Consider the following 25689-nt stretch of genomic DNA (forward strand, 5'->3'; position numbering starts at 1 on the left):
TAAGACAACAGCGTCAGCCAGTCATGTGGAATGCTGTTATTATAAGCACAGCCATGTTGTTTTATATCTTCACTCTTCCTTCTTTCCCGTTTCACAGATCTCATCTGCCGTCTGCTCACACCTAGCCCCTTTCTGTAGGATTACTTCTTTTCTCCTAGAAATCTGATGTAGTAACTCCCTACACTAATGGATAGCAAAATGGCATATTTTGATGAATGATCATAATTTAATTTTCCCATAAATATAGAAATAGCTTCCGGGTAATTTGGGGACAATTATTTCTATATAATTATTTTCTGAATCTCAAAATTTAATATGGCTACTCTATGGGATAAAAATCACGAAGAAGCCGGGCAGTGGTGGCACAGATTTAATCCCAGCATTTGGGAGGCAGAGGCAGGCGAATTTCTGAGTTGGAGGCCAACCTGGTCTACAGAGTGAGTTCCAGGACAGCCAGGGCTACACAGAGAAACTCTGCCTTGAAAAACCAAAAAAAAAAAAAGAAAAAAATCACGAAGGAGAAAGCAACACTCATTAATGTCTGATTCATAGCAGTGAAGCATCCTTGCCACAACCAGCAAGGATGTTTTCAGTACAGTTTGTAATGCAGAGCGATGCCTGAGCAGACAAACCACATTACCTTTCAAATAAGCTTTACAGAAAGAAAACCTAAGTCTGGAAGGAACATTTTAGGAGACATAAAACTTATGCTTACCTTTTTATTGAGCTCACATTCATGACTATTATTGTTGTTCTTAGAAAGTAAAAAAGATAACTAGAAATCTTAACAAATTTTTTGAAAACCTTCATTTTTATTACCTGTAAAATTTTCACACTAAGAATTACTGTTTCACAGACTGGAGAGATGGCTCAGCCATTAAAAGCTGGGCTCACAACCATAAATATAAGAGAACTGCTGTTTCAGCTAATGATCTTTTCAAGCCCCTTGAAAAAAAAATCCTTAGCAAAATTTCTATTAAACACTATAATCAAAGATTCAAAAAAATGATAACTTTTACCTTTTTTTCTTCTTAAAGTCTTGATGCTTTGCTAATGTGAATGACAAAGGTGTCCAAGGAAATTTTGATTTGACACTTAAAAAAAAAAAGCATTTATTTTTCCTTTCTGTAAAACTTTCTGGGTGTTTTTGCCTGCACATTTACTTGTGCCCCACGCTCAAGCGTGATGCCCTCAGAGACCAAAAGAGGGCGTCAGGGGTTGCGGAACTGATTTACAGAGAGTTGTTTGCAGCCATGAGAATCCTGGTACTAAACCTGGGTCCTGTGCAAGAGCAACAAGTGCTGTTCAGCACTGGGTCACCTCCAGCCTCTGACTAGACACTTTAATATATATTAGTATATATGTGTGCCTGTGCCCACAAGTATTTATACACTGTCATCTATGTAAGGCATCCTAAACACTGCCAGGTGATTCTGTGTATAATCACAGAACTTTATCAATTCTTAAATAGTAGTATTTTGACAAAATATTATATGTATGTTCCTGGAGAGGTAGCTCTGTGGTTAAGAATACTTGTTGTTGTCCAGAGGACCTTAATCCAGTTTCCTGCATCCACATCAGGCAGCTCACATGACTGCCACCAACTGTACTTCCAATGAATCTGATGCACACTTCTGATATCTTTGGGTATCCTGTGGCATACACTCAGACATGCATATATACACATAAAGTAAATCCTTAAAAATATTATATTGGATTGCATGATATTTCTCTTATTTATAAAACATATGAACAATTTTATTAGGCATTTGTATTAAGGTATTTCTTATTGACTTTCTCTTTTCATTGTAGGGCCATATTAAACTGGCTAAATTTGGACTTTATCACATGACAGCCCATGGTGATGATGTTGATTTCCCAATAGGGTAAGGGCTATTTATCTCTATTTTTAATTCTATTTTAACCTCGGTGAACTTTGATTATGTGTATCCGGTTAGTTATTTTTGACATGAAAACAGCTCCTCTTTACTTACTACATCTTAATTTTTAGATACTTTGTTGACAAGTAAACAATGAGTATTTTCCCAGTGTCCCTGAAATTGCTGAATTGATCTTTAATATAACAGGCATAAAGAGTCACAAGTCATTGGCCACATTTACCTTATGATATTCCTTAATTAGTTGCATTTTATTTAGAATTAAGTGGTTTATAGTAAGAAAGTTGACCAGATTCTTAATGATACTGTGTGTTCATCTATAGACTGAAAAACATTGCTTGTTGTACTTTCAATTTAATGTTTTACATTTATTTAATTTCTTATTCTCTAAGATTAATTGTATTTTTAAATTCAAGTTAACTCATTGTGAACATTGGAGGTAATGGGATAAATTCTCTATAGAGAGAAGTATGTTTAAAGAAGTCTATTTACTTAACTGTTTCTTATGTGAAATTACGGTGCCCTCCATGAAATGAATGGGACTTTATTTCATGCTATATTTAGATATGTTTCTGATAGAGGCTGTTGTATTATTTTTGTATGGTTCCTCCCTCTAAGACATTCCTCTAGTGTAACTCTTTTCCTTAAGCTACATTATTCCTCACAAGTAAGGAAAAGAATTGCTGTTTGTCCTTCAGCTTCTCTATGTTAACATTTTACTGTCTATTTATGTATGCTGTCTTTCATTTAGTGTGACTGAATTTTGTCTGATATTTTTGTAGTAGTCTAAGAGTAGACCTCTTGGATCTTTATTCCTAAGACTTAAGCTTATATTTCACAATCAGGACTTTTCTTACTTAACTTCAAAACAGTGATGAACATAGGCAAACCACAGTTGGCACATTGTTCCCTACCCTAGAACTGGTCATCACATTCTCTCACCTGCAGCAAACTGTTTTTAATAGCATCCCATGGATTTTCTCCTTGGGCACCCAGATTCAGTTCTACCACGCCAGCACTGGGAGTCATGATAGGCAGGCATGAAGACAATGTCAAAGCAGAATATTACTTAAAATTTTTTAGATTTGAAAAAAATTCTCCTTTATTCTAAAAACTTAGATTGTAGATTTTTTTCCTTTTTTTTTTTTTCTTTTGGTTTTTGACATAGGTTCGCTCCATATAGTCCTGAGTGCCATGGGACTCACTGTGTAGAAAAGACTGGCCTCAAACACACAGAGATCCATTCACCTGCTTCTGCTTCCAGAGTGCTAGGATCAAAGGTGTGCTCCATCATGTCTGGCCTCTAGCTTTCTTCTCTGTTTTAATTGTTTGTTCCTTAGTACCATTGCCTCAAGCTGGCCTTGAACTCACTGTGTAGTCCAGACTGTTGAGACTTTAGTTAGTAAGGAAACCTTATTGAGCACGTTCTGCTCTGCCTATTTTATGCACAAATCTATTATTAGTTCTTGTCCTCCAGCAACTCATTCTTAAATGGGTGGCTTTTCTGTTACCAATGGCTTATTTATTAAGTTATGCAAATTTATAATCTTAACGTTTCACAGAAGTTCAATGGTTGAATACAATTTTATTTGTAAACATAAAAATGTTATACTAATAGCTAACACATTTTTTTTTATTTTTTATTAAAGATCTTAGGTAAGCTCAAGCTGCTTCCTTGAGTGATCATTGCCATAAGAGCAGCATGAGACGTGACTATTACTTCTGCATTCGGTCTAAATCAATTTCTTTTTTTTTAAATTTTATTAGATATTTTCTTTATTTGCATTTCAAATGTTATCCCCTTTCCTGGTCTCCCTTCGAAAACTCCGTCCCCTTATCCCCTCCCCCCTCCCCCTGCTCACCAACCCACCCGTTCCCGCTTCCTGACCCTGGCATTCCCCTATACTGGGGCATAGAGCCTTCACAGGATCAAGGGCCTCTCCCCCCATTGATGACTGACTGGGCCATCCTCTGCTACATATGCAGCTGGAGCCATTAGTCCCACCATGTGTACTCTTTGGTTGATGGTTTTACTCCCTGGGAGCTCTGGGGGTAGTGGTTGGTTCATATTGTTATTCTTCCTATGGAGCTGTAAACTGCTTCAACTCCTTGGATATGTTCTGTAGCTCCTTCATTGGGGACCCTGTGCTGTATCCAATAGATGGCTGTGAGCATGGACCTCTGTATTTGTCAGGCACTGGCAGAGCCTCTCAGGGGACAGCTATATCAGGCTCCTGTCAGCAAGCACTTGTTGGCATCCACAGTAGTGTCTGGGTTTGGTGATAGTATATGGAATGGATCCCCAGGTGGGGGAGTCTCTGGCTGGTCATTTCCTTAGTCTCTGCTCCACGCTTTCTCATTGTAACTCCTTCCATGGGTATTTTGTTCCCCCTTCTAGAAAGGATGGAAGTATCTACACTTTGGTCTTCCTTCTGCTTGAGTTTCATGTGTTTTGCAAATTGTATCTTGGGTATTCCAAGCTTCTGGGCTAATATCCACTTATCAGTGAGTGCATATCATGTGTGGTTTTTGTGATTGGGTTACCTCACTAAGGATGATGCCCTCCAGATCCATCCATTTGCCTAAGAATTTCATAAATCCATTGTTTTTAATAGCTGAGTAGGACTCCATTGTGTAAATGTACCACATTTTCTGTATCCATTCATCTGTTGACGGACATCTGGGTTCTTTCCAGCTTCTGGCTACTATAAATAAGGCTGCTATGAACATAGTGGAGCATGTGTCCTTCTTACCTGTTGGAGCATCTTTTAGGTATATGCCCAGGAGTGATGTTGCTGAGTCCTTAGGGAGTACTATGTCCAACCTTGTGAGGAACCGCCAAACTGATTTCTAGAGTGGTTGTACCAGCTTGCAATCCCACCAGCAATGGAGGAGTGTTCCTCTTTCTCCACATCCTCGCCAGCATCTGGTGTCACCTGAATTTTTGATCTTAGCCATTCTGACTGGTGTGAAGTGGAATCTCAGGGTTGTTTTGATTTGCATTTCCCTGATGATTAAGGATGTTGATTTTTTGTTTGTTTGTTTGTTTTTGTTTTTCAAGACAGGGTTTCTCTGTATAGCCCTGGCTGTCCTGAAACTCACTTTGTAGACCAGGCTGGCCTAGAACTCAGAAATCCATCTGCCTCTGCCTCTCAAGTGCTGGCATTAAAGGCGTGAGCCACCACACCCGGCCAACAATTTTTTTAAGGTGCTTCTCAGCCATTTGGTATTCCTCACTTGAGAATTCTTTGTTTAGCTCTTTACCCCATTTTTTAATGGGGTAATTTGTTTTTCTGGAGTCTAACTTCTTTAGTTCTTTGTATATATTGGATATTAGCTCTCTATTGGATTTAGGATTGGTAAAGATCTTTTCCCAATTTGTTGGTTGCCTTTTTGTCTTATTGACAGTGTCCTTTGCCTTACAGAAGCCTTGCAACTTTATGAGGTCCCATTTGTTGATTCTTGATCTTACAGCAAAGCCATTGGTGTTCTGGTTTTATGTATAGATCCTTGATCCTCTTGGACTTGAGCTTTGTACAGGAGATAAGAATGAATCAATTTGCATTCTTCTGCATGCTAACCTCCAGTTGAGCCAGCATCATTTGTTGAAAGTGCTGTCTTTTTTCCACTGGATGGTTTTAGCTCCTTTGTCAAGGATCAAATGACCATAGGTGTGTGGGTTCATTTCTGGGTTTTAGATTCTATTCCATTGATCTACCTGTCTGTCACTGTACCAGTACCATCCAGTTTTTATCACAATTGCTATTGATCCATTCTTATCTCCTTATACAAAGGTCAAGTCCAAGTGGATCAAAGACCTCCACATAAAACCAGAGACACTGAAATTAATAGAGGAGAAAGTGGGGAAAAGCCTCGAAGATATGGGCACAGGGGGAAAATTCCTAAACAGAATACCAATGGCTTTGCTGTAAGATCAAGAATCAACAAATGGGACCTAAAAAAATTTGCAAAGCTTCTGTAAGGCAAAAGACACTATCAAAAAGACAAAAAGGCCACCAACAGATTAGGAAAGGATTTTTACCAATCCTGAATTTGATAGGAGACTAATATCCAATATTCAAAGAGCTCAAGAAGTTGGACTCCAGAAATTCAAATAACCCCATTAAAAATGGGGTACAGAGCTAAACAAAGAATTATCAACTGAGGAATACTGAATGATTGAGAAGCACCTGAAAAAATGTTCAACATCCTTAATCATCAGGGAAATACAAATAAAAACAACGTTGAGGTTCCACCTCACACCAGTCAGAATGGCTAAGATCAAAAATTCAGGTGACAGCAGATACTGGAGAGGATGTGCAGAAAGAGGAACACTCCTCCATTGTTGGTGGGATTGCAGGCTTTTACTTCCACTCTGGAGGTCGGTCTGGTGGTTCCTCAGAAAATTGGACGTGGTGCTGCCAGAGGTTCCAGCAATACCTCTCCTGGGCATATACCCAGAGGATGTTCCAACTGGTAATAAGAACACATGCTCCACTATGTTCATAGCAGCCTTATTTATAATAGCCAGAAGCTGGAAAGAACCCAGATGCCCCTCAACAGAGGAATGGATACAGAAAATGTGGTACATCTACACAATGGAGTACTACTCAGCTATTAAAAAGAATAAATTTATGAAATTCTTGCACAAATGGATGTATCTGGAGGGTATCATCCTTAGTGAGGTAACCCAATCACAAAAGAAGTCATTAGATATGTACTCACTGATAAGTGGATATTAGCCTAAAAACTTAGAATACCCAAGATATAATTTCCAAAACACAAGAAAATCAAGAAGAGGGAAGACCAACATGTGGATACTTCAATCCTTAGAATAGGGAACAAAATACCCATGAAAAGAGTTACAGAGACAAAGTTTGGAGCTAAGATGAAAGGATGGACTATCCAGAGACTGCCCCACCTGGGGATCCATCCCATAATCAGCCACCAAGCCCAGACACTGTTGCATATGCCAGCAAGACTTTGCTAAAGGGACCCTGGTATAGCTGTTTCGTATGAGGCTATGCCAGTGCCTGGCAAATACAGAAGTGGATGCTCACAGTCATCTATAACATGGAACACAGGGCCCCCAATGGAAAAGCTAGAGAAAGCACCCAGGGAGCTGAGGGGGTCTGCAACCTTATAGGTGGAACAACAATGTGAACTGGCCAGTACCCACAGAGCTCGTGTCTCTGGCTGCATATGTAGCAGAAGATGGCCTAGTCAGCCATCACTGGGAAGAGAGGCCCCTTGGTATTGCAGACTTTATATGCCCCAGTACAGGGGAACGCCAGGGCCGGGGTGTGGGAGTGGGTGGGTGGAGGAGCGTGGCAGGGGGTGAGGGGTATGGGGAACTTTCGGGATAGCATTTGAAATGTACATAAAGAAAATATCTAATAAAAAAATTTTTTAATTAAAAAATTTTTTTAAAGATGGCCATTTATACGATATTAATCCTGCCAATCCATGAGTATGGGTGATCTTTCCATCTTCTGAGATCTTCTTCGATTTCTTTCTTCAGAGACTAGAAGTTCTTATCATACAGATCTTTCACTTGCTTAGTTAGAATCACACCAAGGTATTTTATATTATTTGTAACTATTGTGAAGGGTGTTGCTCCCCTAATTTCTTTCTCGCCCTGTTGTTTATCAGGTTTAGGAGTTCTCTGGTGGAATTTTTGGGGTCATTTAAGTATACTATCATATCATCTGCAAATCATCATATTTTGACTTCTTTAATTTTTATGAAAGAAAACTAAAAACATAACACAAAAGTTATTTTAAGAGGCACACGTATCTTTGAGTTTGAGGCCAGTCTGGTCTACAGAGTGAGTTCCAGGACAGCCAGGACTACACAAAGAAACCCTGTCTCAGAAAACCAAAAAAAAAAAAAAAAAAAAAAAAAAAAAAGAAGTTATTTTAAGTTTTTGACTTACATTTAAGATTATATTAGTTTCTGGTGAAATAGAAGTGAGTTTTCTTAAAGCCTATCAATTATTTTAAATTTAAAACACTTTGGTAGACGTGGTCTTGTTTTAGCACTCAGTGTAGCTTGCTTTGAAGTCTGAGTTTCAAAGGACCTTACTGGAAAGTATAAAGAGCAAAGTGTGAAACATTAGCCAGGAAAAATAAAATAAGTGATCAAGCAGCCGGGCCAGGAAGAGCCTTTCCATCCGAGGAGGTGCACAGCTGAGTCCAGTGACAGATACTAAGGCACATAAGTGTTACCATCTGCTTCAAAACTCGGACAGAATTAGAAAGTAGACATTCACTGTGACTGGACAGTAGCTTAATGATGATGAAAGCCACCTGCAGTACTGAGCAGCCACATTCAAAGTAAAGTTCTAGTAGTTTCTGTTGAGTGTTAAATGAGACACTTAAGAGAAAGCCCCTGAAAGACGATGCCCTCCAGTACAGAGACGGTTTCATTAAAGGCTCTTTATGAATTTCTGTCTGGTTAAAGGGGACCCGAATATTTAGAGCAAAGGTTAGTTCTTTGCTTCTGTCCAAAATTTTTTGACCTACCAATTTAATTGTAACTTTCCTTAGCTTTCCATTACGTGTACTGTGGTTTATTGGAAGTCAATGGTTATGTATTAGTATTCACAAGCGTGGGGGTGGGGGCATCGCCATTCCTTCCTGCTGAAGGAGAAAGCCCAGTGAGATTGTACTGAAATGAAATACAGGTCTGTTGGGCAGAGCAATTGCATGGCATGTACAAGGCCATCTCTGGTGCCATGACATAAAGACGCACAGAGTGTGTCAAAGAGTGGAACAGAAATGCTGGGTAGACCATTACATCTGGTGCTTTTTCATTAGGCTGTAGCTATTTCTACAGGCTCCACGTATTCCCTTATAAAACAGTATTACCACCTGAGGACAAATGTTATCACAGGTGTATGTATAATACATGAGAATATTGAAAGAGTATTTATATCATCACAATGAATAATTTATAATTTAATGACCTAGTTTTATTCAAGTTAAATATCCAGACTTGAATGAATTGTATTTTACATGACTATGAGCTTTGACAATGATAGCATGAGGGAATGTCACATGTATTTGCATGTATTTTGCCTGAAGTTATTGTTGTAAAATAATGTTAATGAAGGGAAAAAGTTGAGATTATGGTGCTCATGAGTAAACTTGAGAAACACACACACATGTACATATGACACTAAAATAGAAATTGCTTTCATGTTGTGCTTAGTAATTCCGTTCTGGATTCATAATATTCTTGGATAGTTAGATATTTATAATGTGAATTCTGATTTGCTGTCATCTGATTATGACATTGCCCTGGTTTGATTTTTTAAGAGACTGAACTATTAAAATGTTTGAATTTCTAAAACTTTTAAAAAAGTTTATGATTATAATTATTTTCCCTTTCCCTCTCCTCCCTCCAAACCCTCCTATGTACTCCCAACCCAATTCTTTCAAAATCATGACCTTTTCTTCTTTAATTGTTTTGCTACATATGTATATGTGTTTGTGTATGTACAATGTGTGTATTCCTAAATACATAAATATAGCCTACTCAGTCCATATACTACACTCAAGAAGTTTCACCAACAGGCCTTCTAAACGTGGCTTAAAGGACTATGGGGTTAGTCATGTGGGAATTGTACATTCCATGCAGTAGTTATAAGGATGTGCTGCTGTTTCTGTCACCATTGTAGCACACGTAATTCTTTGTTCTTTTCACACATGTTGCAGGTATCCCTCATACCTGGCACCTGAGGTAATTGCACAAGGAATTCCCAAAACTACTGATCATGTGCCAAGTGAAAAACCATTGCCTTCTGGCCCCAAATCAGATGTATGGTCTCTTGGGATAATTTTATTTGAGCTTTGTGTGGTATGTATAAAGAAATATTAAACTAATAAAATAATTTGTGTGATCATTAGCATTTGCTTTTTAGAGAGGAAGTTTACACAGTAATAAAATATTTTGTTGTACAAATTGACTAGATATAAATAGACTATTTTATCAGAGCTCATAGTTATATTTCAGTCTATAACGTTTGAAGGGTACAGTGTTGAACGAATTCAATAAAAGGAAAGTTTCGTTTTTCTATGAGTTTTATGTCACTTGGTTATGTCCTTAGTTTGGGCATCCAGTGCAAGTATGACAGGCTACATTTAAGTCTAAATAGTCTGTATAAATCAACACTTAGAATTTTATAGACAATATTAAGATACAAGTGAATGTCATACCAGCAACTAGCAAATGGAACTTTTTGTGTAGTAGGAATATTTTTTTAAAATGAGTGGAAAGCTGTATCAAAATCATACTGGAAGGAAGTGTTTACTCTGTCACTAAGAATGTGGCAGAGCCATGCTGCCATGAGACGTTCCCACTGCTGCAGTGTGTGGGAGAGGGCTGTGGTACTGATGAGAAAATGAGAAAAAAACATAAGCAGTAATATCCACAGTAAGAAAGAAACAGCTAATAGAGGAATTATAGCATTAAAACTTTAAAATAAAACCACATTTTCTAAAACATAAGGTAATTAAGCTCATTAAGCAATTATATAAACTATCAAGAAAACAAAGTTTTAATGAAATATATGCAATTATTAAAACAAAGAATGTAATAAATTCTAGGAAACTGGAAAAACTAGAAGTAGAAATCCTCCCAAAAGCATTTGTACGCAAGGATAAAGAGATTGCAAATATTAAAGTTAAAAGGAAAGGAAGAAGTACCCAGATGTTCTAACATCTGTATAATGGAAATATCAAAAGTAGAAAACAAAGCCCTCCTTTTGGAAGCACAGGGTCTTTTAAATGGAAAAAATAAAAACTCATAAACCAACAAAAATACAAATACCTGGAAACAGTATGGTAAACCTGTAGAAGATAGCAAATAATAAAAATAACCGATGATATTGATAGGGTACTTATCAAAAAATAAGGCGGTTTATAACAACTTCATATTGGCTCTGTCTATCGATTTTTGCAGCAGGCTTCTAAAGTTTATATTTCCTTTTGGTTTTTCAAGACAGGGTTTCTCTTTATAGCCCTGGCTATCCTGGAACTTACTTTCTAGACCAGGCTGGCTCTGCCTCCCGAGTGCTGGGATTAAAGGCTTGCACCACCACGCCTGACAAGTTTATATTTCTAAAAGTTAGAAAATTATAGTACATAGAGGTCAAACTCTCTAAGCTATAGTGTAGCAAAGAGTTCTGCAGATACATGCCTGCTCAGCGTTTTGAAAGCTAAAGCATTCAAGTCCTTTGGTAAACTTCATCGCTGTTGTAGAGAAGAATCTTAAAACCCACAGTTGTCACAAATGAATTTTTCTCACTAAAATCACAGTGAGAAGGACAGTGCCTATTTTTTCTAGTAGTGAATATACAGGAACGACCGATTCAAACATAATTCCAAAAAAATGAATTTTAAATTATTTAATTTACAAAATCAACATTCAAGAATGACAGTGAAGTGAAGAATATGCAGAACTGTGAGGAGCACAGGACTAAAATTACAGTTCTGAGGGAAAAATACTAGGCCAAATTATAGACCAAAGTAGCTCAATGTTGCATGTAGAAGGGAATATATTCTAATTTAAGTACACAGTGGTATCTGTGTGTGGTCACAGTGGAAGAAAAGTAGCAGCCAGCTGAAAATATACATGGGAACCATATCCTTGAAGATTTTAAGTGCTAAATGGAGATGTTTGTATTTGGTTATATAAGTTGTGGGCTAGCTGAAAGCGTTACCGTAGGCCAGCCCATGCTTCAGGCAAGTGACAGAACGTAAAACCAGGAAAGAAACGCAGCAACTGGGTTTTTCTCCAGTGCTCTCTCTCTCATGGTAATTTTGATCTTGAAATATTAAAAATATTTTCAGAACTGTTCAGTTTCTTCAACAGTTTTAAAAGGAGAGACATGTGGTGTAAAGGGATTAAGGTAATTTATCAATGTTATTTAATTATCTGGTGATAGAAAAATTCAACTTGTTATGCATACAATTGCTCAACACATGATTTTTGGAGATGAAAATTTTGACTCCCAAATCCATGTTAAGGGGCTTTAGAGGCAAACTGATATGGAAATAACTAAAATGTAATGTGTATCTTAAAGCAGCCTGTAATACCAGCTACTCTGAGCTAGGGAGAACCAAGTTTGAGGCCAGCCTAGAAAGACTGCCTTAAGTTAAGCATATGGGAAGGGCTGCAGATGGAATACGGTGATGCCGCACTGTTCTAGCAACTGTCCTGATGTAGCAACTTGAGTCCTGGACTCAGTTCCCAGCTCCAAAACAACAAAGACAACACAGAAACTCAGGTCTATTGGAAGACGTGGAATGCTCATCTGAAGTTGCTTGAGAGGAAGAACTGCTGTGACTGCTTATCAGTGCAGAGAAGGGATTACTTGAGCGAGAGACATAATAAGGATTTCAGGGGTAGACTTCCAGGGCCATCTCTGTATTTTACTAAACAATACTTTTGGTGATCAGGAAAACTTAGCAATAATGTGTGATTCTCAAAAGTAATCAGTGCTTGGAAACACATTTGGATATAATGATTGTTAGATGTTAATGCCATAAGCAATAAATATTACACAACTCTTTTAAGAATGTTAACAATAGTCAACAGTCAAGCTGATCTTTTTTTAAAAATTAGTAAAATCTGATAATAAATAGCAGTGCCAATAAAATCAGCTTCAATTAAGGTACAAAAGATACCTGTAGCAGGAAGAAAATTCTAAATATTAATAAGAATTTATTTTCCCATTTTATTTAGGGGAGAAAATTGTTTCAGAGCTTGGATGTTTCTGAAAGAGTAAAATTTTTGCTTACTTTGGGTAAGTTTCATGCATTTCGTTATCTTTCCACCAAATACAGTGTATAGAAATAGCTGTCGTCATGAAACTGAAGAAAGAACGAAGACCAAAGTGTGGACACTTTGCCCCTTCTTAGAATTGGAAACAATCACCCATGGAAGGAATTACAGAGACAAAGTTTGGAGCTGAGACAATAGGATGGACCATCTAGAGACTGCCATATCCAGGGATCCATCCCATAATTAGCCTCCAAACGATGACACCATTGCATACACTAGCAAGATTTTGGTGAAAGGACCCTGATATAGCTGTCTCTTGTGAGACTATGCCGGGGCCTAGCAAACACATAAGTGGATGCTCACAGTCAGCTATTGGATGGAGCACAGGGCCCCCAATGGAGGAGCTAGAGAAAGTATCCAAGGAGCTAAAGAGATCTGCAACCCTGTAGGTGCAACAACATTATGAACTAACCAGTACCCTGGAGCTCTTGACTCTAGCTGCATATGTATCAAAAGATGGCCTAGTCGGCCATCACTGGAAAGAGAGGCCCATTGGACTTGCAAACTTTATATGCCCCAGTACAGGGGAATGCCAGGGCCAAAAACTGGCAATGGGTGAGTAGGGAAGTGGGGGGGGGGGCGGTTATGGGGGACTTTTGGGATAGCATTCTAAATGTAATTGAGGAAAATACGTAATAATAAAAAATATTAAAAATAAATAAATAAATAGCTGTGTGCATGGCGTACTCTCTGAAACAGAGAAACGCCTGTCTTTAAGTTGCTGTGATGAGGTAAGCATTAGAAGAGATCATGAAGAGAGCCTTTCAAAACATGCAACAGTTTTCTTTCTTCATTAAGGAACTTGAACCTCCATGGAAAGAAGTCTTAGTTTCATGATTTAGCCAACTATTTTCTATAATCAAACTAATAGAATACAAAACTGTACTTCCACAACCATATCTAAACCTTGAGCTACCTTTCTAATGTTACTGGTTGTCTATGAAAAACAGTCTAGGAAGCATGTTCATTTCTCTTTAAAACTTGCATATGTATTATTTGAAACGTATAGTAGGAAATGTGTAATCTAATTCAGAGTGAGAGAAGTTAAATGTATGGTAACGGAAGAGAAAGAACTGATAGGTCTATTTCATATGGAGCAGTGACTTGTCAGAATTCCAGTAACAGGTTACAAAGGATAAAACCTGTGGGAGGAGGCAATGAACTAACTAAGTGGCATAAAATTTTATCTGAGTCATTAATTCCTTACCAAGACTATACACTACAGCTGACAAGGAATTTGGGGCAGTGTTAAGTGTGGTCTGAAGACTGAATTTATACTTTTTTTTTTTTTTTTGGTTTTCCGAGACAGGGTTTCTCTGTGTAGCCTTGGCTGTCCTGGAGCTCACTTTGTAGACCAGGCTGGGCTCGAACTCAGAAATCCGCCTGCCTCTGCCTCCCGAGTGCTGGGATTAAAGGCATGCGCCACCACACCCAGCTTGAATTTATACTTTTTATCTCCAGAGATATGTGAGGTCATTCTCCAGACCTTATGTAATTAAAATAAATTAATTTTGTAACCATGAGATAACACAGCACCTTCAAAAATTCCTTGGATTTTTTTTTTTATATCTTTATGTAAGTTGCTATAATTTAGTGCCTGTGTGGAACTGAACTGAGTGGTTAAGCCTCTGCTTTTGTCAAAGCATATAAGGAAAGTTAATTCTTTAAATAAAAACAAGTTTTAGTAGCTTAAAGACCAAAACTATATCATGATATTTGGAAATTTTTGTCATTGTATTTCCCCAGTTATTGTGATAGATTAAAGACTGGTGTTTACTCATCTGGCTTTCCTTTTCTCTTAGGCTGTGTAGATGATACTATAATAGTTCTCGCTGAGGAGCATGGGTGTCTGGACATTATCAAGGTTCGTTGTACATGTGTGCTATTCCAACAGACTATCTGAGCCTGGGTCATCTTTAAAGAACAAAAGTAATCATCTCCCAGTTTTCGAGGCTGGATATGTCATGATAAAGGTGCCCAGAGGCTCAGGCTTCTGATGAGGGAAGGACACTCACAGCAGAGAAGCAAGCTCTTCACGGCAGTGGATACGGGAAGTGTGAGATCCCATTCCCAAGATGAAGGCCCGTGGGACCCCATCACCTCTCATAGGCCACCTCTTTTTTTGTTTGTTTGCTTTTATTTTTATAAATTCTTGAGAACTTCATACAGTGTTCTGACCATATTCACCCCAATTCTTTTCCCAAGCTCCTCTCATATCAACCCCTAGCTCTCAAATTCACCCCCCATTTAATAACACATTAAGTCCAGTGTGGCCCATATACTCTTCGGTGTGGGTGTCCACTGCTCCATGGTCTATTTACCAGGAGCCACACTCTTACTCATAACTGATTCTGTCTTCACTAGATATCACTGGCTGTCAATAGCTCCCCCACCTTGGGCTCTATGGGTCTCCACCCAGTGTTCCATGATGGTCTTTGAGCCTTGCAGAGGGGGTGTGACATAGATATGGCTGAGCACAACATGGTCACATACTTTCCACACTTTAACCATTGTGATTTTCTGCCATTCCCTGTACAAAGAAACTTCTTCTCTGATGACGTCTGAGAACTGGATAACCTATAAGGAGAGAGAGGTGAACTTAGAGAGCTGTATGGTACTAAGTCCATTTAGTAGAGTAATAGTAGCAGGTTCATGCTGGCAGCTTATCTCTTAATGGCATCTACTTGCCCTTAAGTTTCAGGACCTGAATGTAGGAAAGGGCATAGTCAAACGAGAGCAATCTGTTTAGGAAAGTTCATTTTCACATTAGGATACAACAACAAGCTATTAAAGCTGTACTTATCTCTCTGCAAATGCTGGCTTTTTCACAGAGAGTGACAAATTAATATAAATTTAAATAAAGTAAATAAAATCTTTTCTTTAATTGTATATTTTCTTTATTTACATTTCAAATGTTATTTATCTCCTTTCCTGGTCTTCCCTCCAGAACCCACCTATCCCACCCCCCTTCCCCCTGATTCTATGAGCGAGCTCACCCACCTACCCACCCACTCTCACCTCCCCACCCTGGCATTCCTCTACACTGGGTCATCAAGCCTTCACAGGATCAAGGGCTTCTTCTCCCATTGATGACCAACAAGGCCATCCTCTGCTACATATGCAGATGGAGCATGGAGCCATGTGTACTCTTTGGCTGGTGGTTTAGTCCCTGGGAGCTCTGGGGACTCTGATTGGTTGATATTATTGTTCTTCCTATGGGGCTGCAAACCCCTTCAGCTCCTTTAGTCCTTTCTCTAACTCCTCCATTGGGGACCCTGTGCTCAATCCAATGGTTGGCTGCGAGGATCCGCCTCTATATTTGTCAGGCTCTGGCAGAGCCTCTCAGGAGACAGCTATACCAGGCTCCTGTCAGCATGCACTTGGCATCTACAATAGTGTCTGGGTTTGGTGTCTATATATGGGATGGATCCCCAGGTAGGGCAGACTCTGGATGGCCTTTCCTTCAATCTCTGCTTCCAACTTTGTCTCTTGTATATGTTTTAAAATCAAAACTTATGAGATTTTAAATATATTAGTAAAATATATTTGTATAATTGATTGTCTATTTTATTATCTTTATTCACCAGGAGCTTCCTGAAAATGTGATAAATATTTTGAAGAAGTGCCTCACCTTCCATCCTTCTAAGAGGTGAGTCCTTAAGGCTTCAGGTTTATCCCAGGATTCTTTCTATAGAGAGTTGATTTAATATTTGGTATGACAGTGATGGACTAATGGACGGTAGCTGCCTGTGTTGCAGTACATAGTTGATACCCGTATTGTAAGCGTGATTTAAAGTTAGCTTTGTGTGAATAGAAGAAGTCAAATCATGGTCATCTGTGTTAAGGAGGTATCTAAGACTTTTAACTCCCACCTTGAATGTGTTATATTTTGTAGGAAAATCTTTACGACTTTTATCTGTGCTCAGTATTTTCAATTGTCTTTCTCAAGGCCAACCCCAGATGAGTTAATGAAGGACCAGGTGTTCAGTGAAGTGTCACCTTTATACACCCCCTTTATCAAACCTGCCAGTCTGTTTTCATCTTCTCTGAGATGCGCTGATCTAACTCTGCCTGAGGATATCAGTGACTTGTGTAAAGGTAAAGATGAATAAAACATAAGTGATAGATGAACCTTGTTTCCAAAAGAAGTCCCCTAGCCTGTTTATTTTTGAATTCATAACAGGTGTTATATTCATAGGCTTTTGTGGAAAAACACCAGGGAATTAGGAGGTGATTCTACAGTGTGTCAAATATAAGTCAAATTTTAGACTCTAAATTACTACTATTCCACATAACGTGGTGTAGATTGCTGTTGATATGCAGGTGAGGGCAGGTGTAATATAAAACTGGAGTCTGTGATTTAGCAGTGAAAAAAGAAGGCGGGCTGAGAGTTTTAGAGACAGAGGACAGGGGACAGAGAGGGAAGAGGTTCAGAGAAGATGGAGGAGGAGAGGACCAGCCTGATCCATGGCTTTAAATAGCCACAGGTAGCTGCTAATATCATAGAAGGGATGGAGCAGTTAATATAGGACAGTCTGTCCAGTCTAGGTGGGCACCTTGTACTAGTGTCATTTGGCTCTGAGTTCATTGTGTGGGCATTTTGTGGGTTGAGAATTTACTATTATAAATCTGACTGATAAATTATAAGCCTCTAGAGTTTTGATTTTACTGGGTTGCGGGGGGTTTAGGGGGAAGGAATTGTGACAGCTAGCCGCAGCGGGTGGATGACTGGGAATATGAGCAGGTTCCACAGCAAGGAAACCAAGAGAGTTGGGAGGGCCACCTCATGGTGACCATGGGGATGGAGAGACCATGTTACTAGAGCATAGCTGACAATAGTGGATTGTTTTTTAATATTACATGCCACAAAGTGGTCTAAAATTGATCATCAGTAGGAAGCCTGTGCCATTATATTGTCCCATGAAGCATGAGGAAAGGAATGCTTTGTTGACGAGAGGGTTTTTCTACCACAGTCCTTTTTGCAGAGTACATAAATTCCTGTTCTGTCCCTCTAAAATGGGGCATACATTGTCTAGATTTTACCTTTTTTAGCTTTTCTAGACTTAGGAAGCAGGCTGTGACTAAAGTTGCCTAATAGAACCACTGTGCACATCAGCTTAATGTGAGTTTCATCTCGGGGCACGAAAAGTACTGAAGTAGCAGCTTTTCTTCTGTCGTGAGTGCAGGCATATGTCAAGACTTTCGACAGTCTCTGGCCCTTCACTGGCTTTTATGCATGAGCCACTTTTAGGAGGAGTTCAGCCTGTTACAAGATGAATCAAAATATACGAATTGTGGCACACCTGCACCCAGACACCCCACCAAATTGCACCCTAGCCTTCCAGTTTCACTATGGGCAGGAAGCTTGTGTGACCATCATGGTCCAGAGGCATAAGCTTACTAAACCGTGTGACCTGCTTATAGGACCACAGGATGCTGTCCTTCCTCCTTGCCACCAACATCATAAAAAGTATTCCCTCCTCTCAGGTCAGTTAGAACTTCTCCTGCGACAAGCCATATAAGGAAGAAAAGAGTCCTCTGATGGTAGTGGTATTGCAAATTGATTCTGTTTTCTCCTCCCATGGCCTAAAGCGCAGTCCAGTTTTCTCCAGTATTTACTGTGAGGAACTGGCCAGGATCCTGGTAATAAATTTTACTGATGTGCCAGTGTTCCCGTATAACTGCATATCCTGGGACTTCAAGCTCTCAGACTTGTCTGCGTGGAGCTTACAGCAATTCAACTAGAGTTCTGCTTTTACTGTTCTGGTTCTGGTTCCTGAGGCTTTTTTTGCTGTTCTTGCGCATCCTCCCATCTGCTTTTCCAATGGTGTGGGTAGTAGTTTGCCTCTGCTCTGTTACCTTGTGATTCTTACATAAGAGTTTTACTCTCATCTGTTAGATTGTTAGCTAGAGTAGCAACTTGCAAAGTCCTTACACACCACAGAACTGATAACCTGTTCTTCAGCTACTTTTATTAGAATGTCAGCTGTTACTAGTATCAGCTATTAATATAGACACAAACGGTAATAGTAATTTTGAAAATTTTACCATTAATAGATATAGACAATGATTACCTGGCAGAGAGATCTATTGAGGAAGTTTACTACCTTTGGTGTTTGGCTGGAGGGGACCTGGAAAAGGAGCTTATAAACAAGGAAATTATTCGCTCCAAGCCACCTGTCTGCACACTCCCGAAGTAAGTAAAGAAAATCTATGGTAATAACAGTTTAAATTTTTGGTTGTTTTTTTAATTTCATTTTTTTGGTAGATATTCTAATACATGAACATGGAAGCAGTTAGACCCTCACTTGTTGGATGGGTTAGAATTTGTAGTTGCAGCGTTTTCTCTCGAAAGCAGTGACCCTCAGCCTTCCTAAGGCTGTGACCCTCTAGTGTCTCATGCTGTTGGTGACCCCACCATAAAAGTGTTTTGTTGCTACTTCACAACTGTAATTTTGCTACTGTTATGAATCATAATTTAAGTATTTGTGTTTTCTGATGGTCTTAGGAAACCCCTGTAAACAGTTTGTTCTAGCCCCAAAGGGGTCACAATTCAGGCTGAGAACCACTACTCTAGTAATATCAGTGACAAAGCTAACCAGCATATGCCAGAATTATAACGAATCGAGAAATATATAAAAGTCAGGCTTGTCAGGAGAAACTTCAACTAGCAGGTACAGTTTTTGAAAACTTATTTTTAAAGACAAGGTCTCCTATAGACCATGCTAGTCTTGAACTCACTGGCTATTCTCAGACTGCTGATCCTCCTGCCTCCGCCTTCTGAGCACTGGAATGCAGGCACAGGCTCCACGCTATGCTCCATTCTAAATCCATTGTCTGAAGATGAGAGTGTGATAGGGAATGTTTTAGAAGAAATAAATTATTTTTTATGATCATAACAACTGGTTTTTTTTTCCTTTTTTCTTTTTCTTTAAATCTTAGTTTTCTCTTTGAAGATGGAGAAAGTTTTGGACAAGGTCGAGATAGAAGCTCACTCTTAGATGACACCACAGTCACGTTGTCTTTGTGCCAGCTAAGAAACGTAAGGATGAAAGCTTAATAAATATGGCTCATTTAAAGATAACACACAACACTTTGCATCTGTGATACATGAGAGATCGTCTGTAGTGTGTGTCTGGAGTAGAACTGTCAGAAACTATCTGTGTAAACTGTAAGTTCAGCCTGTACGTACACTGTAAGTACACTGCCGGATACTCACAACAAGGTCATCTTTGCATCTTCATTGGCTAAGTCTTCCTATTTCTCCATTTAGTAAACATAGTACATTTTAAGTGATTTTAAACATTTTAAATGTTTAAATAAAAGCAAAAAATTAAAATTTAAATAGTTGATGAAATTCTGATGTTTTAAAATGTATAATACAATTACAGTTGCCTGGTTACAGTGCAGTTGTGAGTTTCAGCTGTGTGTTTAGCTGTTCTGTGCATTACACGAGCATATACAAGCTCATCAGTTGTCATTTTAAAACTTTAGAAAGGATTCTCCAGAAATTGTGCCTTCACCAATTATATTTCATGCAAATATCTTTGAAGAATATATGAAAAGCATATCTTTTTGCTAATCTTTTAATAAATGAATATATTTTAAAATACCTTTTCATAATCATCATCATTTATATAATTTAAAATATTTTATACATTAACTTTTGTACTAATGTTAGTAATTTGGTGTTATATGTGAGGAAATGTTAGAAACACTGCATATGGAGGGGAAAAGAGAAGCCTTTGCTCGTACATAACCCTCGTCAGAAGTATGGTATGTTTGAATGTTCATGAACAAACTAATCTTTAGAACCTATTTTTCACTTCTTTGTGCTGTTGTGAATTTATAATTTTTACATAACTATTCTTTTTAAGTAGATATTACTCTTACTACCCAACATAGTGATTTATAAGCACTTTGTTTTTAAATTGGCAGAGATTAAAAGATGTTGGTGGAGAAGCGTTTTACCCATTGCTGGAGGATGAGTGAGTAGATGCCCCTCCTGATGCTTTTCCTGACTCTGTTAGATAATAAGAAATGTGTAGATTGTAAATAGAACAGTTATAAAGTTGGGCTTTAATTTTGTCTTTGTTGGCCCTTTGTCTTGCGAAGGTTCTATGACCCAGTATAGGGGAATGCCAGGGCCAGGAAGCTGGAGTGGGTGGGTTGGGGAGCAGGGGGAGGGGAGAGGGGATAGGTTTTCAGAGAGGAAACTAGGAAAGGGGATAACATTTGAAATGTAAATAAAGAAAATACCTAATACAAAAAAATCAGAAGCAAAAAATGTATTGTCTTTGTCCCTGGTTTTCCTTTGGTTGTTCCTTTACAGCCAGTCAAATTTGCCACATTCAAACAGCAATAATGAGTTGTCTGCAGCTGCTACCCTGCCTTTAATCATCAGAGAGAGGGATACAGAATATCAGCTCAACAGGATTATTCTCTTTGACAGGCTGTTGAAGGTAGGAACATATTGTGATATATCTAACATATCAAGTGTTAATGATGATCCATATGAGCCTTCCTTTAATGCTGTTAGTTCTTATAGCTCAAAATTATGAGTATAGTAATTCATATAATCTTCTGCAATTAACTTCTCTAACTTTTAAAATTAATAGAAGTTCCAAAACAACAATATATGAAAGATCACCTCAGGCAAAGAATTAACACAATTTTTAAAGAAGGCATAAAAGTCAATAGGAAAAGGTACCTGTGTTGATAGAAATATGAATATAAACTAGTCAACAACTATATTAACCTCATCTTTACTAGGAATTACACAGTTTCAGTGGGATATTCTTCCACATCACTAACATGACCAGCACAGGCTTGTGAAGGCTGCGCCTCTCCTTTCAGATTTTGCAAAGCAGTTTTAAGATATATATCATGTAACTAAGACATAAATATCCTGTGTGCTAATAATTGTCTTCTAGAAGTCCCTTCAAATTGCAGATTTATAGAAGGTTAAATGTGCTAGACATATGAGAAGTTACATACCTTATGCTCAGCACATACCTTCTATACCAGAATTTTACAAGGGTTTTGTCTTCTTTGATCACAGAACCCGAGAACCCTGGTTTTCAGTCACTTATAAACCACCCTGATTAAGAACAGGTAGAGCAAGCCCTTGTTTTTAACTTGATTGCACAGCTTTTGGAGATGTTGAGGTGGATTCATCTGTTTATTTATATAGATAAAACCAGCCCCAGTGGTTAATAATCTTCAAAGTGGATTAAAGGTCGCCTCAGTTCTATCACCAATACATATTACAGTGTCCACATTAGAATATGAACCTGGTAATTTGAGACATTTTCTTTTTCTTGCCTTGATACTATTTTCCTTTTAATTATTTTGTTTAAATTTTATTTATCATGATTATTACAGTGGTGGTGGTGGTGGTGGTGGTGTGTATGTGTGCACGCACAATGTGTGTGTGGGCATCTGTGCCAGAGTGTACATGTGGAAACCAGTGGGTGACTTTGTGGACCATGGATTCAAGCTCAGATCAATTATCAAGCTAGTGCAGCGAGTACCTTTACCTGCTGAGCAATTTCTCTGACTCCCTTCCAGTCATGTATATGTCAGTTATATTCATAGGTATATGAGCTATATGGCAGTACATATTTATGAGGTACCACTGGTATATTTAATCCATGTTTTGCAAAATACAATTTTCAAGTCAAAATAAGCTTATCTACTTCAAATATTTACCGTTTATTTGTGACAAAATAGTTATCAATTTTTGTGGTATCCTCATGAGATACAGTGCGCTATTATTACTTTATAGGTAGCTGCTCTTTTGTGCACTAGCACGCTAGTATTTATTTCATTGACTTCCCTCTCATATTAAGTAACTTTTTCCATCCTTCTCTCATGGCTGTGCTCTCCAGCTCCTGCTGAGTACAAAGTATTTTGCTAACTTGCAACTTGGAACTTGTAGGAGACCACTTTTCTAATTGTTTTTCTTCTAATTCACATATGAGTGACCATATGTATTTGCCTTCTCTGTGCTTGGCTTATTTGATTTTAACATAGTATCTTCATGTCTTATTCATGTTCTCACACATTACAGGATTTCGTGTTTGGGAACCGAGTGATATTCCACTTACAATATACACTGCATTTCCTTTATCTACCCATCATTGGTGGACATAAGCTAATTCTATTCATTGCATATTAGGAATGGTGGTAGCTTAGTAAACATGTCACTGCAGAGATGTCCTCTGGACATAGTGACTCCATTTCCTCTGTATTCATAACCAGAGCTGGAAATTGTGGATCATAATAAGTGTTACAGGTTTAGTATAAAATATCCTTCACAGGCTTCTGTCTGTGAACACTTGGTCACTCTGTTTTAGGATGTTAGACGGTGCAGTGTAGCTGGGTACCAGGAGTCCTTCCAATAGACTTTGATGTTTATAGCACATCTCTGATTCTGGCTTAAATTTCTTTGCTTCCATATTGGTACCACATAACTGTGATTGATGGTACTGCCCAGCCATGAGTCAGGGATGAGAAAAATAACTAATACAATCAGACAGGTCTATTTGTAATTTTTGAGGAAATTCCATGCTGTTTCCCATAATAGCAGTATGAATTGATGTTGCCCCCACAGTGTACTCAGTACCTCAGTACCTCAGTACCTCAGTACCTCAGTACCTCAGTAGAGGTCATAGTAGCCTTAAGGAGGCAAGAAGCTTCTTTGTGGTTTATGCTTTGCATTTCCCCAGGGGTGGTAATGCTGATGGTGTTTTCACTGTCCAGTGCCTATTTGCAGATATTCTTTTCAGAAATGTCTATTTAGATCTACTGGGAGTTATTTAATTTTTTTTAACTGTCAAGGTTTTGGTTTCTTTACTGTGTTCTGAATATCAATTCCATATCAGTTGTAAAGCTTTCCAATATTTTCTACAATTCTGTAGACCATTTCTTACTATACTGATTGTTTAATTAGCTTTTAACTTTCAACTTGATATATCCATTTTTCCTTCTGTTTCATACCTTTAAAATAATTCCTTAAAAAAAAGTCAAGCCAACATCCTTACCTATCTTCTTCTGTCTTTTTTTTATTTGTTTTTTATTGTTTATTGGTTATTTTATTTATTTACATTTCAAATGTGTTCCACTTTCCAGTCTCTCCTCAGCAGACTCCCCCATCCCATTCCCCCTCCTCTTTGCCTCTATGAGGGTGCTCCTCCATTCATTCACCCACTCTGCCTCACCGCTCTAGCATCCCCCTATCCTGGGGCATCAAGACTGCACAGGACCAAGGACCTCTCCTCCCGTTGATGTCCTACAAGGCCATCCTTTGCTACATATGTAGCTGGAGCCATGAGTCCCTCCTTGTATACTCTTTGGTGGTTCCCCCCCCTGGAAGCTGTGGGTGGTCTGGTGAATTGATATTGTTCTTCCTATGGGGTTGCAAACTCCTTCAGTCCTTCCCCTAACTCCTCCATTGGGGACCCTGTGTTCAGTCCGATGGTTGGTTGTGAGCATCTGTGTCTGCATTTGTCAGGCTCTGGCAGAGCCTCTCCAGGAATAGCTATACCATGCTCCTGTCAGCAAGCACTTCTTGGCATCAGCAGTAGTATCTGGGTTTGGTGTCTGCAGATGGGATGGATCCCCAGGTGGGGTGGTCTTTGAATGGTCTTCCCTTCAGCTCCATTTTTGTCCTTGCATTTCCTTTAGACAGAAACAATTCTTGGTTAATTTTGAGATGGGTGGATGGCCCCATCCCTCAATTGGGGCCGTGCCTATCTACTGGAGGTGGGCTCTTCAGGTTCTAGCTCCCCTTTGATGGGGAATTAGGCTCATGCCATTCCTGTTGGGTTCTGGGAACCTCTTGCTTCCCTGGTGTCTGGAACTTTCTAGTGGCTATCCCCAGTTCCCCACATCCACCACACCCACACACACTGCTACATATTTCTTCTAGCCGTTTTACATTTCATGGCTTTACATTTAAGTGTGTGCCTACTTTGAGTTGATTTTGTAATCATTGAGAGAAGAGTCTGTTTTCAGGGGTTTTGTTTACTTGTTTTTTACAGGTTATTTTTTGTTTGCTTGCTTGTTTTCTTGTGGATACCTAATTTTTCTAACCCATGTACTGAACAATGGTTTGTGGGTGCCTGAGTTAATGCCCACTGGTTACTCTGCTCTATTGTTGTGTGTCAGTTTTCAGTCTGGCCCCGGGGTTGTTTTCTTTTATTACCTTTGTTGTATAGTTTAATATAGTATAGTATATATAAAACCAGAGAATACAATGTACTGTGTTCAAAATGGGTTTGCTTTTGTTTTTATTCCTATTTAGGATTGTTTGATCCTATACTTTGAAGAATATCATGTATGTTTTGAAAGAGATTACATTGAATCTGTAGATTGCTTTGGATAGTATGTTCATTCTAACAATTCCAGAAATCTGAGACATTTTCCCCATTTTTATGCATCTTCGTCATATCCTTCCTGGGTTTTGAATTTTATGGTTTAGTTTTTGTTTGTGACAGTCTTACTATATAGCCTAGGCTGATTTCAAACTCATCATCCTCCTGCATCATCATTCTGAGTGCTGGGATTACATACACGTGACACCGTTCTCAGCCATTAAGTTTTTTAAATGATTATGTAGAATCAATTTAGAGACTTTTTTCATATTTTTATTAAATTTATTTTATAAATTTAGGTACTATTTTATAAATGACTGTATAAAATAAAATTTCTAAACTCTATTGTAGAGTTCCTTTCTTGATTTCTTTTACAGATATTTCATTATTGATATAATGAAACTGACTTTTGTTTGTTGATTTCATATACTACAACTTCACTAAGTTTGTTCAGTAGTTCAGGGGTTTGTATACATAGGTCATGTTACTTCTTTGTCCTCCCTGATGGCAGACTGGGAGTTCTGTAACATTCTGGATAAATAGAGAGTGTGTGAACATCTCTCTCT

The 25689-nt window shown here is 38.5% G+C and overlaps 1 protein-coding gene across 5 annotated transcripts in view; it reads left to right on the plus strand.

The window, feature by feature from the left end:
* Positions 1-25689, plus strand: part of Tbck (TBC1 domain containing kinase) — a 157576-nt gene that overhangs the window by 21860 nt on the left and 110027 nt on the right. For all 5 annotated transcript variants that reach the window (XR_001783696.2, XR_003954329.1, XM_030252639.1 and 2 more), the window contains 10 exons: positions 1813-1886; positions 9617-9758; positions 12648-12708; positions 14549-14610; positions 16334-16395; positions 16696-16844; positions 18804-18942; positions 19689-19788; positions 20685-20734; positions 21079-21208. Coding sequence is in view for 3 of the 5 variants with exons in the window: in XM_006501553.4 (XP_006501616.1) it covers positions 1813-1886; positions 9617-9758; positions 12648-12708; positions 14549-14610; positions 16334-16395; positions 16696-16844; positions 18804-18942; positions 19689-19788; positions 20685-20734; positions 21079-21208 (969 nt within the window). In the remaining 2 variants the exon portion in view is untranslated. The remainder of the gene's footprint in view (positions 1-1812; positions 1887-9616; positions 9759-12647; positions 12709-14548; positions 14611-16333; positions 16396-16695; positions 16845-18803; positions 18943-19688; positions 19789-20684; positions 20735-21078; positions 21209-25689) is intronic.

The sequence above is a fragment of the Mus musculus genome, chromosome 3 (genome assembly GCF_000001635.26).
Source record: "Mus musculus strain C57BL/6J chromosome 3, GRCm38.p6 C57BL/6J".
NCBI classification, from domain to species: domain Eukaryota; kingdom Metazoa; phylum Chordata; class Mammalia; order Rodentia; family Muridae; genus Mus; species Mus musculus.